This window comes from Hippopotamus amphibius, chromosome 8 (genome assembly GCF_030028045.1).
Source record: "Hippopotamus amphibius kiboko isolate mHipAmp2 chromosome 8, mHipAmp2.hap2, whole genome shotgun sequence".
Taxonomy (NCBI): Eukaryota; Metazoa; Chordata; class Mammalia; order Artiodactyla; family Hippopotamidae; genus Hippopotamus; species Hippopotamus amphibius.
Window position 1 is genome coordinate 39,599,243 of NC_080193.1, and position 17,778 is coordinate 39,617,020.

The window sequence follows — 17,778 nt, forward strand, 5'->3', positions numbered from 1 at the left end:
CCATATGACCCAGTAATCCCACTCCTGGGCATATACGCAGAGAAAACCATAATCCAAAAAGAAACATGTACCATAATGTTCTTTGCAGCACTCTTTACAATAGCCAGGACATGGAAGCAACCTAAATGCCCATGAACAAATGAATGGATAAAGAAGATGTGGCACATATATACAATAGAATATTACTCAGCCATAAAAAGGAATGAAATGGAGCTATATGTAATGAGGTAGAGAGACTTAGAGTGTGTCATGCAGAGTGAAGTAAGCCAGGAAGAGAAAAACAAATACTGTATGCTAACTCATATACGTGGAATCTGAAAAAAAAAAAAAAAAAAAAAAAAAAAGGTACTGATGAACCCAGTGACAGGGCAAGAATAAGGATGCAGTTGCAGAGAATGGCCTGGAGGCCATGGGAAGGGGGGGCCAGGAGGCGAAGGGGAAGCTGGCACAAAGTGACAGAGTAGCACAGACATATATACACTACCAACTGTAAAATAGATAGCTAGTGGGAAGTTGCTGTATAACAAAGGGAGATCAACTTGATGATGGGTGATGCCTTAGAAGGCCAGGACAGAGAGGGTGGGAGGGACTCAAGGGAGGGAGGGGATATAGGGATATATGTATAAATACAGCTGATTCACTTTGGTGTACCTCAAAAGGTGGTACAAAAGTGTAAAGCAATTATATTCCAGGAAAGAGCTTAAAAAAAAAGAGTAATAACATGGAAAGATAAAGTAAAAAAAAAACCTTGGGGCAGGGGTGGGGGTGGAGGGGGTGGGGAGGTGAGTGGATTTATGAATCCAATCATAACCTGTGTCCTTCTTGGCTTGTATTATGTGAGTGCTTTTTTTTTTTTTTTCTTTCATTTTTCTTTTTGGCAATGAAATCCTTTTATTCCACCAAATAGAATCATAGGACTACCTATAACAGATGATAGCAATATCTGAAGATCAAATTAAATATTTCAAAACTTGGTCTATGAAAAGATGGCAGCACTTTGACCCACTGGTCACAGATTACAATCAGATGTTAGCCTCAGCACCCTTTTATGTGGCTTTTATGTTTTGGTTGCTAAACATTTAGAAAATCTTGATTCACACAAGTAAGTAGTTGCCAACTGATACGAGTTCTGAATACCTTGCCTTGCAATAGCAGATATTTTTCCTTAGGACTTATCCAGAAGCATTCAAAAGTTGGTGTAACTTTTTTTTTTTTTAATTTCAAATTTGAAAACTGTGTGCATTCCTCATAAATGCGGAAGCCAGGTAAATGCCTTGTCAGTGTCATCACTTTCTACAATGTTGTCACTGAGCACAAGTCCGTGTGCCCAATGCACAGTGAGGCCAAACACACCGAAATGTCAGAGTTTGGAGCAGAAAAAGGTTTCTTATTGCAGGGCGAAGAATGGAAAATGGGTGGTTCATGCCCCTTAAAATGCAGAACTCCACAGAGGGTTTCAGCAAAGCATTTTTTAAAATTAATTAATTAATTAATTAATTTATTTATTGGCTGCATTGGGTATTCGTTGCTGCACACTGGCTTTCTCTAGTTGCTGCAATCGGGGCTACTCTTCATTGTGGTGCACAGGCTCCTCATTGTAGTGGCTTCTCGTTGTGGAGCACGGGCCCTAGGTGCATGGGCTTCAATAGTTGCGGCACATGGGCTCAATAGTTGTGGCTCACGGGCTCTAGAGCACAGGCTCAATAGTTGTGGCACATGGGCTTAGTTGCTCTGTGGCATGTGGAATCTTCCGAGGGCAGGGCTTGAACCCGTGTCCCCTGCATTGGCAGGCAGATTCTTTACCACTGTGCCACCTAGAAAGTCCTCAGCAAAGCATTTTTAAAGACAAGGTGAGAGAGCGGCCTGGTTGGTTGTTGCAAACTTCTTGGTTTTGGAATCCTTTGTTCTTGCAGCTGCCCAGGTAGGTCTGGTTACAATGTTCCTATAAACCCCCAACAAGACAAATGTTATTCCCTGTTATGCAACTTTTTATCTCTATATAAATGAAAAGTGTTATACCTTTAAAGGTCAGAGCCCTGAGAATGGGCTCTCCTGTACATTCAGGCTACAGGCAACATTCTTTTACAAAAGGTGCAGAGCCAACATGACTAAGCCCAGGAAAAGGAATAGATCCAATATGGAGTCATATTTGTTCTTCCCTGTTACGCTGTGGCATTATTTTGATGACGCATCCATCCATTCACTTGTTCTTGCTCTGTTATTATGCAGGGAAAGTGCATGTGGCCAGTATGTGTTCCTGGGCTTGGCTGGCTTCAAGTGGATTAAAGTGGGCTGAAGTAGGGGTAGCAGTGCACCCCCCGCTCCCTCCAGCTACTCTACCTGCAGGGGTCTGAGCAGACTGGGAAACCCAGCTGGTTCAGTGTGACATCCTTCCCCAACGATAACACTAGTATAGCCTATCCCCTGATCGCACAAGGGAAGCAGGAGATGATTCACAGCAAGGTCTCTAGTTAACCTGGAGCCCAAAACTGACATATTGTTAGTACAGTGTGGTAAAACCTGATACATAGTATATTGGAAAGCTATATTTTAATTTCAAATTAAAAAAACAGAAATGTTTGCAAAAAAGCGGAGGTGGGGAAGACCACAGTTTGCAACCCTTGGGGTCATGTCTGCAGGATGGTTCTCTACTGGAGTCTAGACCCTTGCTGTTCACAGAAGTGGGAGGACCAACAGCTTTGGCATCTCCAGGGAGCTTGTTGTTAATGCAGAACCTTAGGCTCTATCCCAGACCCACTGTATCAAAGTCTACATTTTAAACAAAATTTGAGAAGCCCTGAGTCAGACAATAAAATTGTTCCCGTTCCTAATGGGATCTGAATGATGTCTTAAAATTTAAGAGTAAGACCATTTTAATAATCTGGGGAGCTCTACTGTTTGAATTTCCCGCACAGATTCAAAATGACAATTGAGATGACACTTAAATGATGTTAAAGAAAATCATTCTCCTGCAAGGCACACAAAACCTTTTACCTAACTGATAATGAGGTAGAAAAACCGGACCAGATTTCTCTCCCATGAAATGCAGAGCCCATCTGTAAATTGTGTGTTGTTTCCATTCCGATGAAGCACTTCTATGATATGGAGACAAATGGGTTGATTAGAGAAATTCAATTCCATGTGATTTAGTCAAAACAATCCACATAAGGCTAATAGGGCATTTCCTTTCCTTGTGATTTTTCAAAACATATTCTTCTATTACTTGGAGAAAGGAGGTATGTATCTTTGCTTCTAAAGTAACCAGGTAGCTATGATTTGCTATTAGAGTCCTGGTCTCTGGTTGCTTCTCATGGTAACAAGTATTGGAATGGCTCACACTGATAAGTTCTTCTTGATTTGGAATGTCCTGTGCTTTGAAGAAATGGCTTTTGAGGAGGGCTGAGCATCTCTTGGTCAAAAACTTGAGGTTTGCAGGAGAGTGACAAGAAGACCTTCCCATTTTGCTGTTCATTCGTCATCAAAATCTAGTGCAAGGAGGAGAAGTTGACACTGTGGGTGCCTGTCTTGAACTTGACACTGTGACTCTGTCTTGAACTCCAGCAGTACTCCTGGGATCACTGATGTGCATTACAAACTTATTTGATCATCAATTGCTTTGTCCATTATCTGGGGGATCTTCTCAGCAACCATTGACAATTAACTCCCTGCTGTGTACTAGACCCTGGAAAATTTAGAAAACTGACTTCTGACACTTTCCTTTTTAGTCCCATAATTCCTAAATGTCTGAGTCGGCGGTAATTACAACAAAATTCAATTATAATGAAAATCCAACTTTGAGGGTAAAATGGGATTATGATAATTGTTAGAATGGAGAGGCATAGGAATAGATTTCAAAAGCTTTCAGAAAAGCTATCTGACCAAAACAAGATCAATGCGGTTGGCTGCTAATTAAAGCAAACAGACAAAGGAATGAAGGCAACCTAGCTAATTTTTAATGTATGAGTTTCATTAAAAGGCTCATATTAGTCAGCTTGCATTTTGAGGGCTATTGAAATGTTTTGTTCTTTTGTTTCTAAGGAAAGCTTATAGAAATTGAAACTGACCTTCAGCTGTATAAAGGAGGGATGAGAATTCTTAAAAAGGGAAGTAACTCCACAGAGCATAAATACATTCAGACTCATTACAGATAACTGTTTATCTGAACATATGGGAATTTCACAGGCCTGTTGATGGATGTTCTATTCATTTCAGTCTTCTTCTCCTTTTCATTATGGGAAAAGGAGATGAGAGAAATTTGATAGTGAAGAAAAACTATTTCCATAGGTGGGTATATAAATATATCAAACATTTTTAAGGCTGATTTATCTTTTAATAGATGATTTTCTGTAGATGGATTCAAGTTGGGAATTTTTTTGGGGGAGTGTGTGCATGTTTCTAAAGATTGCATATATTTAAATAACTGCAATAGAAAGACAAACATTCGGGCCCACACAGACAACCACTGGGCTTCTTTTCTTAGACAAAGACCATTTCCTTTAAATTTTTACAAGTGATTTAAAATATTCATGGATTGATAGAGGGTCATAATGAATGGTGATCATTAGGAGTGTATTACCAGATGGGCTTTGTTCCAAAGGAGCAGAGGCCTCACCCATTGAATTCTATTTGCAGAGTTTAATGAGGGAGGTAGAGGGTGATCTATTAGACCTGGCTTTGAATGCCCGCTCTGCTCAGGCTGCTGAGCTGGGACCTAACTGAGCCTTCGTAGCTTTATGCAGAAGACATTCACCTGGACATCTTCTCTTGTCCAACTGGTAGCATCCTGGGCTAAGAATGTGTCTTGGGACAGCTTGACTATCAATTCCTAGTGACCGTTTTCTAAGTGAAATGAGTTTTTCTTTGCCCTTGTCCAATAGCAAAACAAAATATGAATATCAGCACATGAATATATTTCTTTCCAGTTTCATTGCAAAAAAAATGACCGTACCCCACCCCCCAGAGATATATAAAGAGTGAGGTGGTACTTTTATTCTCACAGTTTACCACTATTAACAGATTAGCAATTTGGTCTATTTACTTCCAGAACTTTTCCTCTCCCTAGGGTAACAACAAGGACAATCACTATAGAAACTGTACAAATTACTCCACAATGTGTTTTTTGTATTTAATAGTAAATTATATATGAACTTTCCAATGTATGTACTCATTTTAATTGCCCCATGGCATTACATAGTGTGGATACACCATCATTTATTTAAACATTACCCAAATGGTGGAATGTTTCCATTTTTTAATCATTCATAACAATAGTAATTTTACATATATCTTTGTGCACGTAAGAAAGCAGCTCTAGAGCGTTATTCCAAGATGTGGAATTGCTAAGTCAAAGCAGATTCATAATTGAAGATCTGGAAATGCCACTGTATCAGTGGCAGTGGTTCTCACAGGCTGCATGAACAGCAAGGACCATAACAGGGAAAGACTGGCCAAGGCTACGTATCGGCAATTTATAAAACAAGAAGAAATACCTTGAAAACATAAAGAAAATAAAAAATAAATGACCTTCCAATATTAAAAAAAGAATAGCAAGTAAAAGGAAGTAACGCTTTTCCCCCAGCACATACGTATTAAGATAAAATAAAATGCAAGGTCAGCTAGTTTAAGGAAAGAGACTAATCTAAATACTCTTTAGGGAAGTTTAGGGTATTTGGGAGAAAAATGTGGCTAGTGGATGAAACCTAAATTTTTGTTATTTTCGCCAACATGTACTCACTAAGGTGACAAAGAGACACACAGAAGTGGGAGGATTAGAGATAGAATTCATGCTTCAGGCTCAGCAAATGGAAGCTGCTCCCAGGGCCGCGATGGGTGTTGTGCAGAGCCTGATGGGAGGGCAGGTGACAACAGGGGGGACCCAAGATCTGGTTGCTGCTCAGAAAGGATGGATTTTGTATGCAGGTAAAATGGTTCACAAGGTTTATTTTTGGTTTCAAAGAGTGATGTTAAATTTCTCAGAATTACAAATTCAAAATCCTGTTCTTTAAGTTTTTTTTTTTTAATTTGCCTTATAAAATTGTATTCTATGTATAAATCTAGTAATCAAGTCTAAAGGACTTTGAATAATGCCTAATGCTATTTATGGATTTAATTATTTACATACCCTCAAATATTTTAAACTACATTTATGTTTTATTTTCTTTCCAAGTAGTTTAATTTATGACATTAAGAAACAGAAAACCAAATATTTATCAAAGTTAAATATTCAGAAACATGAACATTTAACTTTGGTGCACTTATCTGAGATGTTCTAATAAGGAAGATTTTTAAGGTCTAATTCAGTTATCTTACACTTTTTAAGTTGAAGTTTACAATGCTCATACTTGAATAGCCCAAATTCCCTTAAAAATTACAAATACCAAATAATTTTTTTAAGAAATTTTATTGAGATACAGTTAACATATAATAAATTGCATATATTTAGAGTGTACTATTTGGTATCCCAGTCTCCCAGTTCATTCCCCCCCAACCCTCCCTGCTTTCCCCACTTGGTGCATATGTTTGTTCTCTACATCTGTGTCTCTATTTCTGCCTTGCAAACCAGTTGATTTGTACCATTTTTCTATATTCCACATATATGTGTTAATATACGATATTTGTTTTTCTCTTTCTGACTCACTTCACTCTGTATGACAGTCTCTAGGTCCATCCATGTCTCTACAAATGTCCCAGTTTCATTGCTTTTTACAGCTGAGTAATATTCCATTGTATATATGTACCACATCTTTTTTATCCATTCATCTGTGATGGACATTACAGAAAATCTTTTCAAAGCTTTAATACAATTTGGTACAAGAGCAAAAACCTATCTCAGGCCAAATCAGAGCTCCAGATCTTAGCAGGTCCTTTATGAAATTAGGTATTCCTTGTTAGACATAATAACAAAAATAGTCAATTACTGGTTATTGAACTTCTTGACGATGCAAGACTGCTTAAGGTCCTAAGTAATGTTCCTCTTGACAATCGACTCATATCGCTCTTAATCTTATTAAAATCTACTATAAATATGCTTAAGAATTTTTTCAAAGTCAAAAATGATAGTTTTCTTTTTTCCCCAGAAAGATGCATCATACAGAAGTTTCTGGCCGAGATCAGCTTTGGGATCTTTTATTTATTTATTTTTTCTTGTAGCACCATATTCCTTCTTCACCCAAAAAATTAACACTAAGGCTTTGATTATCTTAAACTGTTGATACTGAATGTACAGATTTTGGGGATTAGAAATTTTATGCCTAAAGTAGGCCCTTACTATGCTAAGAGGTGAAGATGCGGACATGATCCTTGTTAGTGATGCTCCTGGACCACCCTGACCCCTATGCTCAGTCGAGGGCTTCCTAACATTGATAGTGGGCTGGCCATGAAGCCCATATCCTTGTGTTCAAAGACAAAAGGTGAATTCTGAATGCATTTTCCATTTTGCTTAAGACTTTGATCAGTCTCTGTATTTTTCTATATTTGTAAGACTAGATAATTCTTGTTTATATTAAATAATAGGTTAAAATTTTGAATTTCTGAATGGTCTAAAAGGCTTTGTCTGGCTTGCATTAATCACTTATAAAGCCCTTATACCAAAAGCAGGCAGAGACTAGAAGCAACCACATTAACTCAGACTTAAAGAATGTGGAAAAAGTCTTTGTTATCTGAGAAAAATAAAATAAAAACAAGAGCAGAGCAGGGACAGGGGCAATCTTCTTAGCTACTTATTTCAAAGATTTCACAAATTACTAATAAAGAGTGAAATTGAAATAGAAATCTTCTTTCCCCACCCTGCAGCACTATATGAGATTTATAGAATAAATTACATATCATTATGCTTATTATATAATAAATATATACTTGATTCTATTGTGTGTGTTTATTCCCAATTAACCCATTTGTCATGGCCATCAAGACCTCTTCTCTCACAAAAAATACTGATACCTTTTAAGAACCCTAAACTGACATCTCCAAGTTTGCTAACCAGGCTCTGGAATCAATGGGCAACTAGGTGAAGCCTCCCTCCCTCCCACCCTTTGTAGAATTGATGCTCTAAGATGCATCACGGTAAGGAAATGGGTCACATGGCATTTGGTGGTGGGAAGACTGCACAGTGCTTGACAGTACAGGCTTCAGTGACAGGTGGCATGTCTCCATCACGTCATACTTGGACAAGGTATTTACACACATATTATTTTACTTTCTTCACCTATAAAACAGAGAAAATAATACAGTAAAGCTACATCTCAGATGTGATTATGAGCGCATGTCAAAGTTTCCTTTCAAGCTATTGGCAAGAGGAAAGAAAGGCTTCAAGAAAGACAAATTCACATTGCCCCTTGGTGGAGATATTTTGTAGGAGACTAACCATGAGTATGTGGTTAAACATTAGGTTAAGTAATAAGGCTGGATAAAGATCATTGCACTTTTTAAAACCTGGTTAAAGGTAACAGAAACTAGATGGGTAAATTTAATTTCCCAAGTAAACTTTTTATCTCATTAAAATCTATAAAAAATTGTACACATATGTATCAGGAATGCTAGATGTGTCCTTAAAGGAGGGCTAAGTTGCATCATTTCAAAAGCATCTCCAATTTGGAGAAAATTATCTCTGTAAGTACTTCAGAGACAAAGGCATTTGGGCCCCAAAATATAAGTAATGAAAAGGAATTGCATCATTTACTTGCAGCCTTAAAGGCCACTAAAGACGATCACATTCATTGTGTCCATCTTACTTCTCCCCTCTGCACATGGATTTCTCTCTCTCTCTAAATTTCTTCTTTCCTGTGGCTGCACAGAAGGTTCCTTTTGCTTCTCTAAGTATTTCTTCACCAATTAAAAAAAAAAAAGGTGAAGCTCTTTATCTCCCCTCTGCCCCACTCAGCTGTTATTGTGCTGCTCAGTGTCAGGCAGGTAATAGTAAAGGCCAGATAGGCTGTGGTTAGATGAAGAGGCTTAGCTAAATGAGGACAGCTTTGGCTGGCTATTGCAACCCAGACATAAGACGTTTATTTATTTATGCAATCAACAGCCACTTATTGAGTGCCTACTCTGTTTACTACGTTGCATACTCAGTGAACAAAATAGACAACAACCTATGCACTTACAGAGTTTGCATTCCTTTGTGGGAAAACGGGTAACAAATCCTGTGTGTAATGAATAAGCAGAGTGTTAGAAGACAGGAAGTGCTAAGGAAAAAAAAGAGGGAGGCTGGGAAAGGGGATTGGAGGTGCAGAGTGAAGGGGAGTGAAGAAATTTTCAGATTCTTTTCCCTTATAGGATATTACAAGATATTGAGTATAGTTCCCTGTGCTATACAGTAGGTCCTTGTTGGTTATCTATTTTATATGTAATAGTGTGTATCTGTTAATTCCAAACTCCTACTTTATCGCTTCTCCCCACTTTCCCCTTTGGTAACCATAAGCTTATGTTCTACGTCTGTGGGTCTATTTCTGTTTTGTACATAAATTCATTTGTACCATTTTTTAAAATATTCCCACATATAAGTGGTATCATATATTTGTCTTTCTCTGTCTGGCTTTCTTCACTTAGTATGATAAACTCCAGGTCCATCTATGATGCTGCAAATGGCATTATTTTCTTCTTTTTAATGGCTGAGTAATATTCCTTTGTGTGTGTGTGTGTGTGTGTGTGTGTGCGTACACCACATCTTCTTTATCCATTCCTCTGTTGATGGACATTTAGGTTGCTTCCATATCTTGGCTATTGTTAATAGTGCTGCAATAAATCTTTTTGTTTTTTGCAGTGAATAGTAGTGCAAGTATATTTTCAAATTATAGTTTCCTCCAGATAAATGTCCAGGAGTGGGGTTGCAGGATCGTTATACTTCAAATAGCATGGTGTTTGCAGGCCTCCTTGAGAAGGCACCATTTTATCAGAGACAAGAAGGAGGTGAGGAGTGGTCCATGTGGACATGTGAGGGAAAGCATTCTTGGCAAAGAGAACTTCAGTGCAAAAACCCTGACAAAGCAGCATCCCTTGTGTGGTTTAGGGACAGCAGGAAGGTCAGCATGTCTGTAGCAGATGTAGAAAAGGGAGAAGAGTAGGGATGAATTTGGAGAAGTGATGAGGCTACAGATCAGCAGGAACTGGTAGGTCATTTAAAGATGTTGCTTTTACCTTGATTAAAACAGAAAGTCCTTGAAGTGTTTCAATATGATCTGCCTTAGATGTTAATAGGCTCTCTCTTGCTGTTGTGTTGGGAACGTACTGAAGGGATAAAAGATAGAAGCTGGTAGACCAGTTGTCTGATAATCACAGTTGTTCAGGTGAAAGATGCTGGTGACTCAGACCAGAGTGGTAGCAGGAGGTGATGATAAGTGGTCAGATGCAGGGTATTCTGAAGACAGAGCCAGAAACATGTGCTCGTCCCTCAGATACGGGCTGTGAGGGGGGCATGGCTTGCAAGTGTTGGGGTCTGGATAGTGGTATGTATGGAGTTGCCCTCCTCTGATAGTGAAGAATATGAGTAGAGAAGGTGGGGGCCGGAGGCGAGGTAAGAGATCAGAAATTCAGGTTTGGATATGCAGTTTGAAACATCTGTTGGACACCCAAGTGGAACTGTGAAGCAGGCAGCAGGATTTATGGGTCTCGAATTCAGGGGAGAAGACTGAGCTCAAAATACAAATTTGGAAGTCACTGGCATGGAAAATTGTGAGATTTGCTATGCCTATTCTCAGTAATCTGATCTTTGTTAAAGAGAAGCCAAAAATTCATATTGATTCTGTGAAACTCTCTAAATTATAAACATACCAACTACGTTTTCCAAAACTATATTGAATCCCACTGCTTTCTTAATACTTTTCCCAGGCCTGATGCACTCCAGCTGGGAAATTGTACTTGGCCTCAGCGAAAGCTAAGTTAGTGAAAGAACCACTCTGATCTTTCTCAAGGAAATCAGCAAGGGTCCCTTTGTCCTTCCTAATGCCAATGGGGAAAAAGTGTGTCTTGCAAAAAAATATGTTTAGCAGGATGCTTGAAACCGGCCTCTAGTCTTCTGAATAGGTCAATCTCTCAATATCCTGTAGAATGCTCTTTTCTTTGAGGCAGCTTATCTAACTCTCATGCTGCTGTGCATCTTTAAGGAGAAAGATTTTCTTTTCCTTCATATCTCCCTGTGAACAAGAAAGCTCACCACCAAACAACAGTGAAGCCAGAACTATATACCACTGAAGGGTGGACGGAATCATTCATGAGGTACATGGGCCACTCTGGACAACTTTTCCTCCCACTTCATCTCTTACCTGGGTGGTCCACAGCTCAACTAGCAACAATCCTTCTCTTTTGGAAGAAGTTTTGATTTGGGAGAAAATTGTCCATTCTCATATAGAACTCACATGTAACTTTTGTCCCTGTTATATTGTTTTCTCTTCTCCTTCCATTCCTAATACTTTCCTGCCTTTCCTTCAACTCTTTTGTTCATCTCCCTTCAAATTATGCACATCTTACTTTTATAAGGAGGCAAACAGCTTCCAATGTGTCTGCTCTCCAAATCCTTGCTGGCGCACATCATGATGCTTTTTGGGGCTTCTGAAGAGTGTGACATCAATAGTTGTTCTTATGCTGAAAGCTTTGTTTGTTAAACATCGTGCACCATAAGAAGGCACATCCATCTGATTGAGCTATACATGAAATATCATTAGCATTTTAGAATATAGTTGTTCAGCGTGATTATCTCCTAGCAATTTGAACCCAGCGCCTTACACCCAAGATGGTAACTCTCCTCACACTTAATGAGTTATTTTCGCTTCCGTAGTTTCACACTGACCTCTTCCTGGGTTCAGGTCTCAAGTGCTCAGTGTATGCCAAGTAGAGAGAAAAAGAAACAAAACACCAGTTCAAACGAACTGATTAAAGAACAAGGAAATTATACTCCTAAAATTGCCCTTTTTAAATAAACAAATTGGGGTTATACATCTTTTATTTTGAGTGCCTACTTTACAAATGAGTTTTTCTAATCACAGAGTGCTTTGAACCAAAATGAACCAAGCTCAAAGGCAGCCCTGTAAATATTCATTAATTTTGTTCTCGTTCTAGGATTATTAGATTTTTTTCCTTACCCAAGTACTCTTTTTCCCTCTAAGAAATGCATCATTTTTTGAGTGACCATAAACAAATGAATTTCTAGCCTACATATTCATTGGTGAGTTGAATTTATTAAGACTGCAATTCAAGGTCTGTGTGAGGCTTTTTGAATATGTTTATGCTACCAAGATAGTTCTTATACTTTTCCACAAGATCTCTCCCCCACATGCCTAACTTGGCTTGGCAATATTAAGTTTTAAAAATATTTTAAAGTGTAAAGTTATAAGGAAAAATGTGTTTCCATCACTGTATTTATAGGATGCTGTTTTACAAGAAATTAAAATTGTTAGTTGGAAATAAGAGAATCTGAACTCAAGCTAGCCTAAGTAGGGGTTTTCCTAGAAAGATCTTGGGTTATCTCACAGAATCGAAGATAGATTGAAACAGCCAGCCCTCAGAACGTTCAAGGATGCAAACTAACCCTGGAAACAGCAGGGAAACGCCGTACAATTACTGTCAGGACTCTCTCCTTCTCTCTTTTCTGCTGCATTCTGGACCTCAGCATTTTTTTCTCTCTCTGTTTCACTGCAGACAAGGTTTCTTCTCATGGCCAAAAACATGGCCAATGACAACTTCTGAATTTTTATTTTATAGCTTCAGTCACAAAAAAGGGGCTGATCTGAAATTTTTTGGTGCCAAACCCAAAAGAACTATAGGATAAGTACCTACTGACCTGGCTTTGCTCAGCTTTCCATTTTTAAAGTAGTTAACTTTTTGTTGGTGGAGGAGGGGAACAGTAATACCATTATTTGTCAGTCATGGAATCTGACTCTGTGTGGGGGGGGAAGGTGTGTTTGTGTGTGTCATTGGGGTGGCGTGGGATGGGGTGTGATGGAGCATCTATAGAGATGTCACATAATTGGCCAATTTCAGAGGGGAAAGATATTGAGAAAAGTACACTGCAGGAGAAGCAGTATTCAGAAACAAGGAGGTTCTGGGATGCAAAAGAATAAAAGGTGTGGAGGCAGTTGGACATTCTCAGGCTCTCCATCAGGGCACACCCAGAGGCAGAGGTTCTCACTTGGATTTTGCTCATTATGCTACAAGTTTATCTAACTTACCCACACCACAAGGTTAGTGGTGGGGGATCAGAGATGTGTGGTTTATCTGAGTAACGACACTGTTTCTTTTCTTTTCCACCAAGCTGGGTGAGGGAATCTAGAAGAAGGGTAGCATCTGGAGTAGGGAAGGGCCCATCTTTTGGTTTATGTATTAATTGGTTGGATTTTGTGATCATGTTACAGAGCAAAATTACTGAGTCCCTTTTCCTCCTTTTTTTCCCCTGTGCTTTTAAGTCTTAGCTGGATACCACGGAGTTATCAATAAGCTTTTCCCAAATATAAGCCCTGTCAGCACAATTGTTTGCTGTGCTGAGCAGAAATTTTCTAATAATGTCTGAACATATGCAGGAATATTAGTTTCTAGGCTTTGAAACAATCATTGCTGGAGGGTTTCCTACCTATATAGGACATTTAGGGTAAATCATCTTGCTTTTCCTTGCCTCACATTTGCAGAGACTGCGCAACCAAGCCTTTTGTTGTATTATACCGTTTCCGTAATTTCACAGTTTATACCCTGTCCCTGTTGAAATTCATGAGATTTTACTCTTCCCGTAAAGATTGTGTTCAAAAATTTCAGGATTTATCATTTCTTTTACTGTTAATTTTATTTATTATACATATTGAGCGCTTGCCTGGTTATTTTTTAGTAGCAGCAGTGCCTGCAGTGTAGAGATTTTAAATCATGTATGTAAGCAATGAAGAGAATTACCCAAAGACACCATGTAGTAAATGGCTGAGCTGGGATTTGTGCTCAGATATATGTAACCCTGAAGTCTGTGATCTTTGTCTGGAAGACATGAATGTTGCCTTCACTCCCATTAGCCCAAGTGACACTTAACATTTGTCCTTCTTGTTATTTTTGCAAGGTAAAGTGTTTGTTTTATTTCATTGTGACCGTGCTTCATATCTTGAATTTTCACCTAGTCCAGTCCCAGTCTGTTATACTCCTTTTTGTTATCATCATTTGTAGTAGCTTTATGATAGCTAGTAGTATTCTTTTTTAATGTTTGAATTTATTTATTTATTTATTTATTTATATTTATTTATTTATTTATATTTATTGGCTGCATTGGGTCTTCATTGCCTCACACGGGCTTTCCGTAGCTGCAGACAGTGGGGGCTACTCTTCATTGCAATGCGCAGGCTTCTTATTGTGGTGGCTTCTCTTGCTGTGGAGCACGGACTCTAGGCACGTGGGCTTCAGTAGTTGCAGTGCTTGGGCTCAGTAGTTGTGGTGCACGGGCTTAGTTGCTCCGCAGCATGAGGGATCTTCCCAAACCAGGGCGCAAACCCATGTCCCCTGCATTGGCAGGCAGATCCTTAATCACTGAACCACCAGGGAAGCCCAGTCCATTAATATCATATACTACAACTTTCCTCAGAAATCTCCTGTTGGAAACGTACATGGATTCATCATGACATCATTGTGAATGATGATAGTTAACACACGTAGTTTTATATTTCAAAGTACATCCTTAAGATGGAGCCATTAAAGTGTGATTGCTGGATCAAGTTTTATGAACATTTCAGAGTTTTTAAAGTATATGGTGAAAATATTTTTCAAAATAGTCATACCGTATTCATTATAAGTACTAAAGACTTCATTTAAGGGTGTTATTGGCACTTATAATAATTATAGAATTTCCTTGTATGTTAACTGAACAGGTACCATCTTTTCAGATTCATGGGAAGTTTAAAATAGATTCCTGGCTGTCACCCAAAAGAGAAGTAGGAGGATTCTGACCTCAATTATCTGCCCCTTTCCCCTTTCCTTTAAAAATGCAAAATCTTTCCTAAATTACAATCTTTGGCAATTTTGTTCTATGGTAAATGAAAAACCTAACAAATTCTGACCACTTCAAATTAACTTTAAGTCAATGAAAATGTGCCCCAGTGTTGAAATGCTTCATTTAATTGCCTAAATCGGCTCTGAACCTTTCTTTGCCCAGTTGTACCTGGTGGACCCACCTCTTGTGGTAAAACCGTTTCTTATGTTCATGTATTCCAGTCTCACTCAGGAATAGGAGTGTAGCAGACCAAATTCCACCATTAATTCATATAGTTGGATATAAGACGTTTTTTGTTTTTCCCCTTATTTCAACTGTTTTGGTTTATTTTGTTTGACTTTACTCCACCTCTCATTAGGTGTTTGCCAAACTACTGCGAACACGGAGGAAGCTGCTCTCAGTCCTGGATGACCTTCTACTGTAACTGCAGTGACACAGGTTACGTGGGCACCACCTGCCATAACTGTGAGTAAACTCATGATTACCCTCAGTAGAATGGACAAAAACCCACGCTTACCAGGGAGAATGTCAGGATCTATTCCACGTGGGGTGGGCACGTTTTGTTGATTCCTTCAGTGTGCATTTCTTGAGAGGATGCTCTGTGCCAAACACTGGTGAGCATAGAGGATGGACAGATACAAAGCCATATCATTGTGGAGCTTGAACTCTACCAGGAAGACAGGAAGGAAATGGAATAAGTGTTGAGGCAGAGCCAAGACAAGGTGCTGTAGGCTCACAAAGGAGATCTATGGAGTCAACTACATTGTCTAGATGGGCTAAGGTAGGCTGTGCAATAAACAACCTGCATCTCCGTAGCCTAAGTAACGAGCAGTTGAGTCATGCCTGTGTTATCTGCACGTCACAGGTTTGTGGGGGACCCTCTTCCAAACCTGTTCTCATTCTGGGCTGCTGACAGAGACTCTGTCATCTAGAATGTTGCCATTTCAGGGAGAAGGAAGTGCAAGCAAACATGTGCTTTTAAAAGCTTCTACATGGAAGCTTCCACCTAGAAGTTTCTACTTGGACACTTCTACCTGGAAGTTGCAAACATTATTGCCACTCATCGACTCATTGGCCAGATAAAGTCGCATGGGCACCTAACTTCAAGAGGGTAGGAAGTGTCAACTTACCATGGGATCTGAGACAATAGAACCAGCATATTGGGGATAGGTACTGACAATGTCTGTGTGTCCATGTTGGGGAGGCTTCAGATTGAATATTTGAGATGATCTCATGGTTGGAATGCGGCAGAAAAGAAAAAGAAAAGGGAAACTGCATGTGCAAGTAGTTTTGCATGGCTGGGGACTGCTGACAGTAAGTGGTAAGAAAGCAAACAGGAAGTGAGGAGGCTAGAGCACACGAAGAATAAGGGGAGAGGAGGGAAAAGTAAGGGGAGAACATGAGCCCTGATTTCCATAATTTGATATTCCCGTCAGAGTCACCAAATAAAAAACATGACAAAATAGAGAAGGTTTGCCATTTGGAGAATTATATGTCAAACTGTGTGAAATGAACCAAGTTTAACTGACAAAGATGTAATTGGAACGTACTGGCCTCAGTTGTAGGAGATTTCACAGAAAATGTGGACTTCTGAATTGACTTAGAAAGGTGGAAGAAGCGCCTTCAGAATAATGTAAGAGCCCAGCCAATGCTGGAACTATTCTGAGGACTACAGGGAGGCTATACCTCAGGGCCAGGTCGCACCTGTTTTCCTTAAGTCCCTGCTGTGGCTGAGATGGCACTCAGAATGCAGAAAGGGAATGGTAGTTACCGGCAGGACTAGAATCAGACTCTGATCCAGGATGGACAGCACCGGTGCTCTCATCCCTGCAGACCTCTCAGCCGTCTGTGGCCTCTTCTACACCTTGAACTGTAGCATTCACCAATGGTGATCACGGAGGAGTCTAAGCAAGTCAGAGAAGAAACAGCCCAATGGCCATCATGAGATGATGCTATTGCTGTTGTTTTCTGTAGAAGTGAAAAACACTGTCTGGCTATATAATGAAATAACTTATTTAAAATTTTCTATTTAAAGATTTGGAACAGTGAACACTGGACTGAGAGAGATTAGATTTAATTTTTATCAAGCTCTTATTCTTGAACAAGGACATCATTTTAACACTCCAGAGCTCAGTTTTCTCACAGATCCTATAAAGGAAAACTACCCAAATCTTGTGGACCAGTTTAAGGCTAAAATTTCAAGTTTTTATTTAAGATTCTCAAAAAATACCAATCTGTAAATGTTGAGTCTGGTTCCGGAACTATTATCCCTAAACAGCCAAGAACAATGTATAGTTGGACAGATACATTGTAGGACACACACAGGACTGTCCAGATTGTATGGACAATGTTCTTGTAAGAAGCTCAGAGGCAACCAGAGTGGCCATCAATTTAATAGTGAAATGAGAGAAACATGAAGGTTTAAGTCAAAACTATCTGAATATTGACTAAATCACATGATAGTGTTCCTATGATTTGTAAAGCTTTTTCTGTTCACTTTCTCCTAAAGTAATTTAATAATATTTTGAGGAGTTCATCTCCGTGGATGCTCTTCCCCTTTAAATATATCCATCCATTATGCTAAAAATAGAAGATTTCCAACTTTATGTAAACAATCGTGAACTTGAAAGTCGATGGAAGTGAGGTGCTGATTTTTAAAGGAACACTGTCAAAGTTGATGAGCAAGAAACGCAACATACCAAGCCTTAAAAATACCATTCTCTTTTTAACACCTTCCCATCCCCCCTCCTGTGACATTGCTCAGTGTCTATACCATGGGCTAAAATGCTACTAAGCCCTTTCTTCCCTTCTGGGCACCCAGCAGGAAAGGT

At 39.2% G+C, this 17,778-nt stretch overlaps 1 protein-coding gene across 2 annotated transcripts in view; it reads left to right on the forward strand.

The window, feature by feature from the left end:
* Window positions 1-17,778, forward strand: part of CNTNAP5 (contactin associated protein family member 5) — an 893,955-nt gene that overhangs the window by 518,354 nt on the left and 357,823 nt on the right. For both annotated transcript variants that reach the window (XM_057745525.1, XM_057745526.1), the window contains exon 11: window positions 15,306-15,412. In XM_057745525.1, the coding sequence (XP_057601508.1) occupies window positions 15,306-15,412 (107 nt within the window). The remainder of the gene's footprint in view (window positions 1-15,305; window positions 15,413-17,778) is intronic.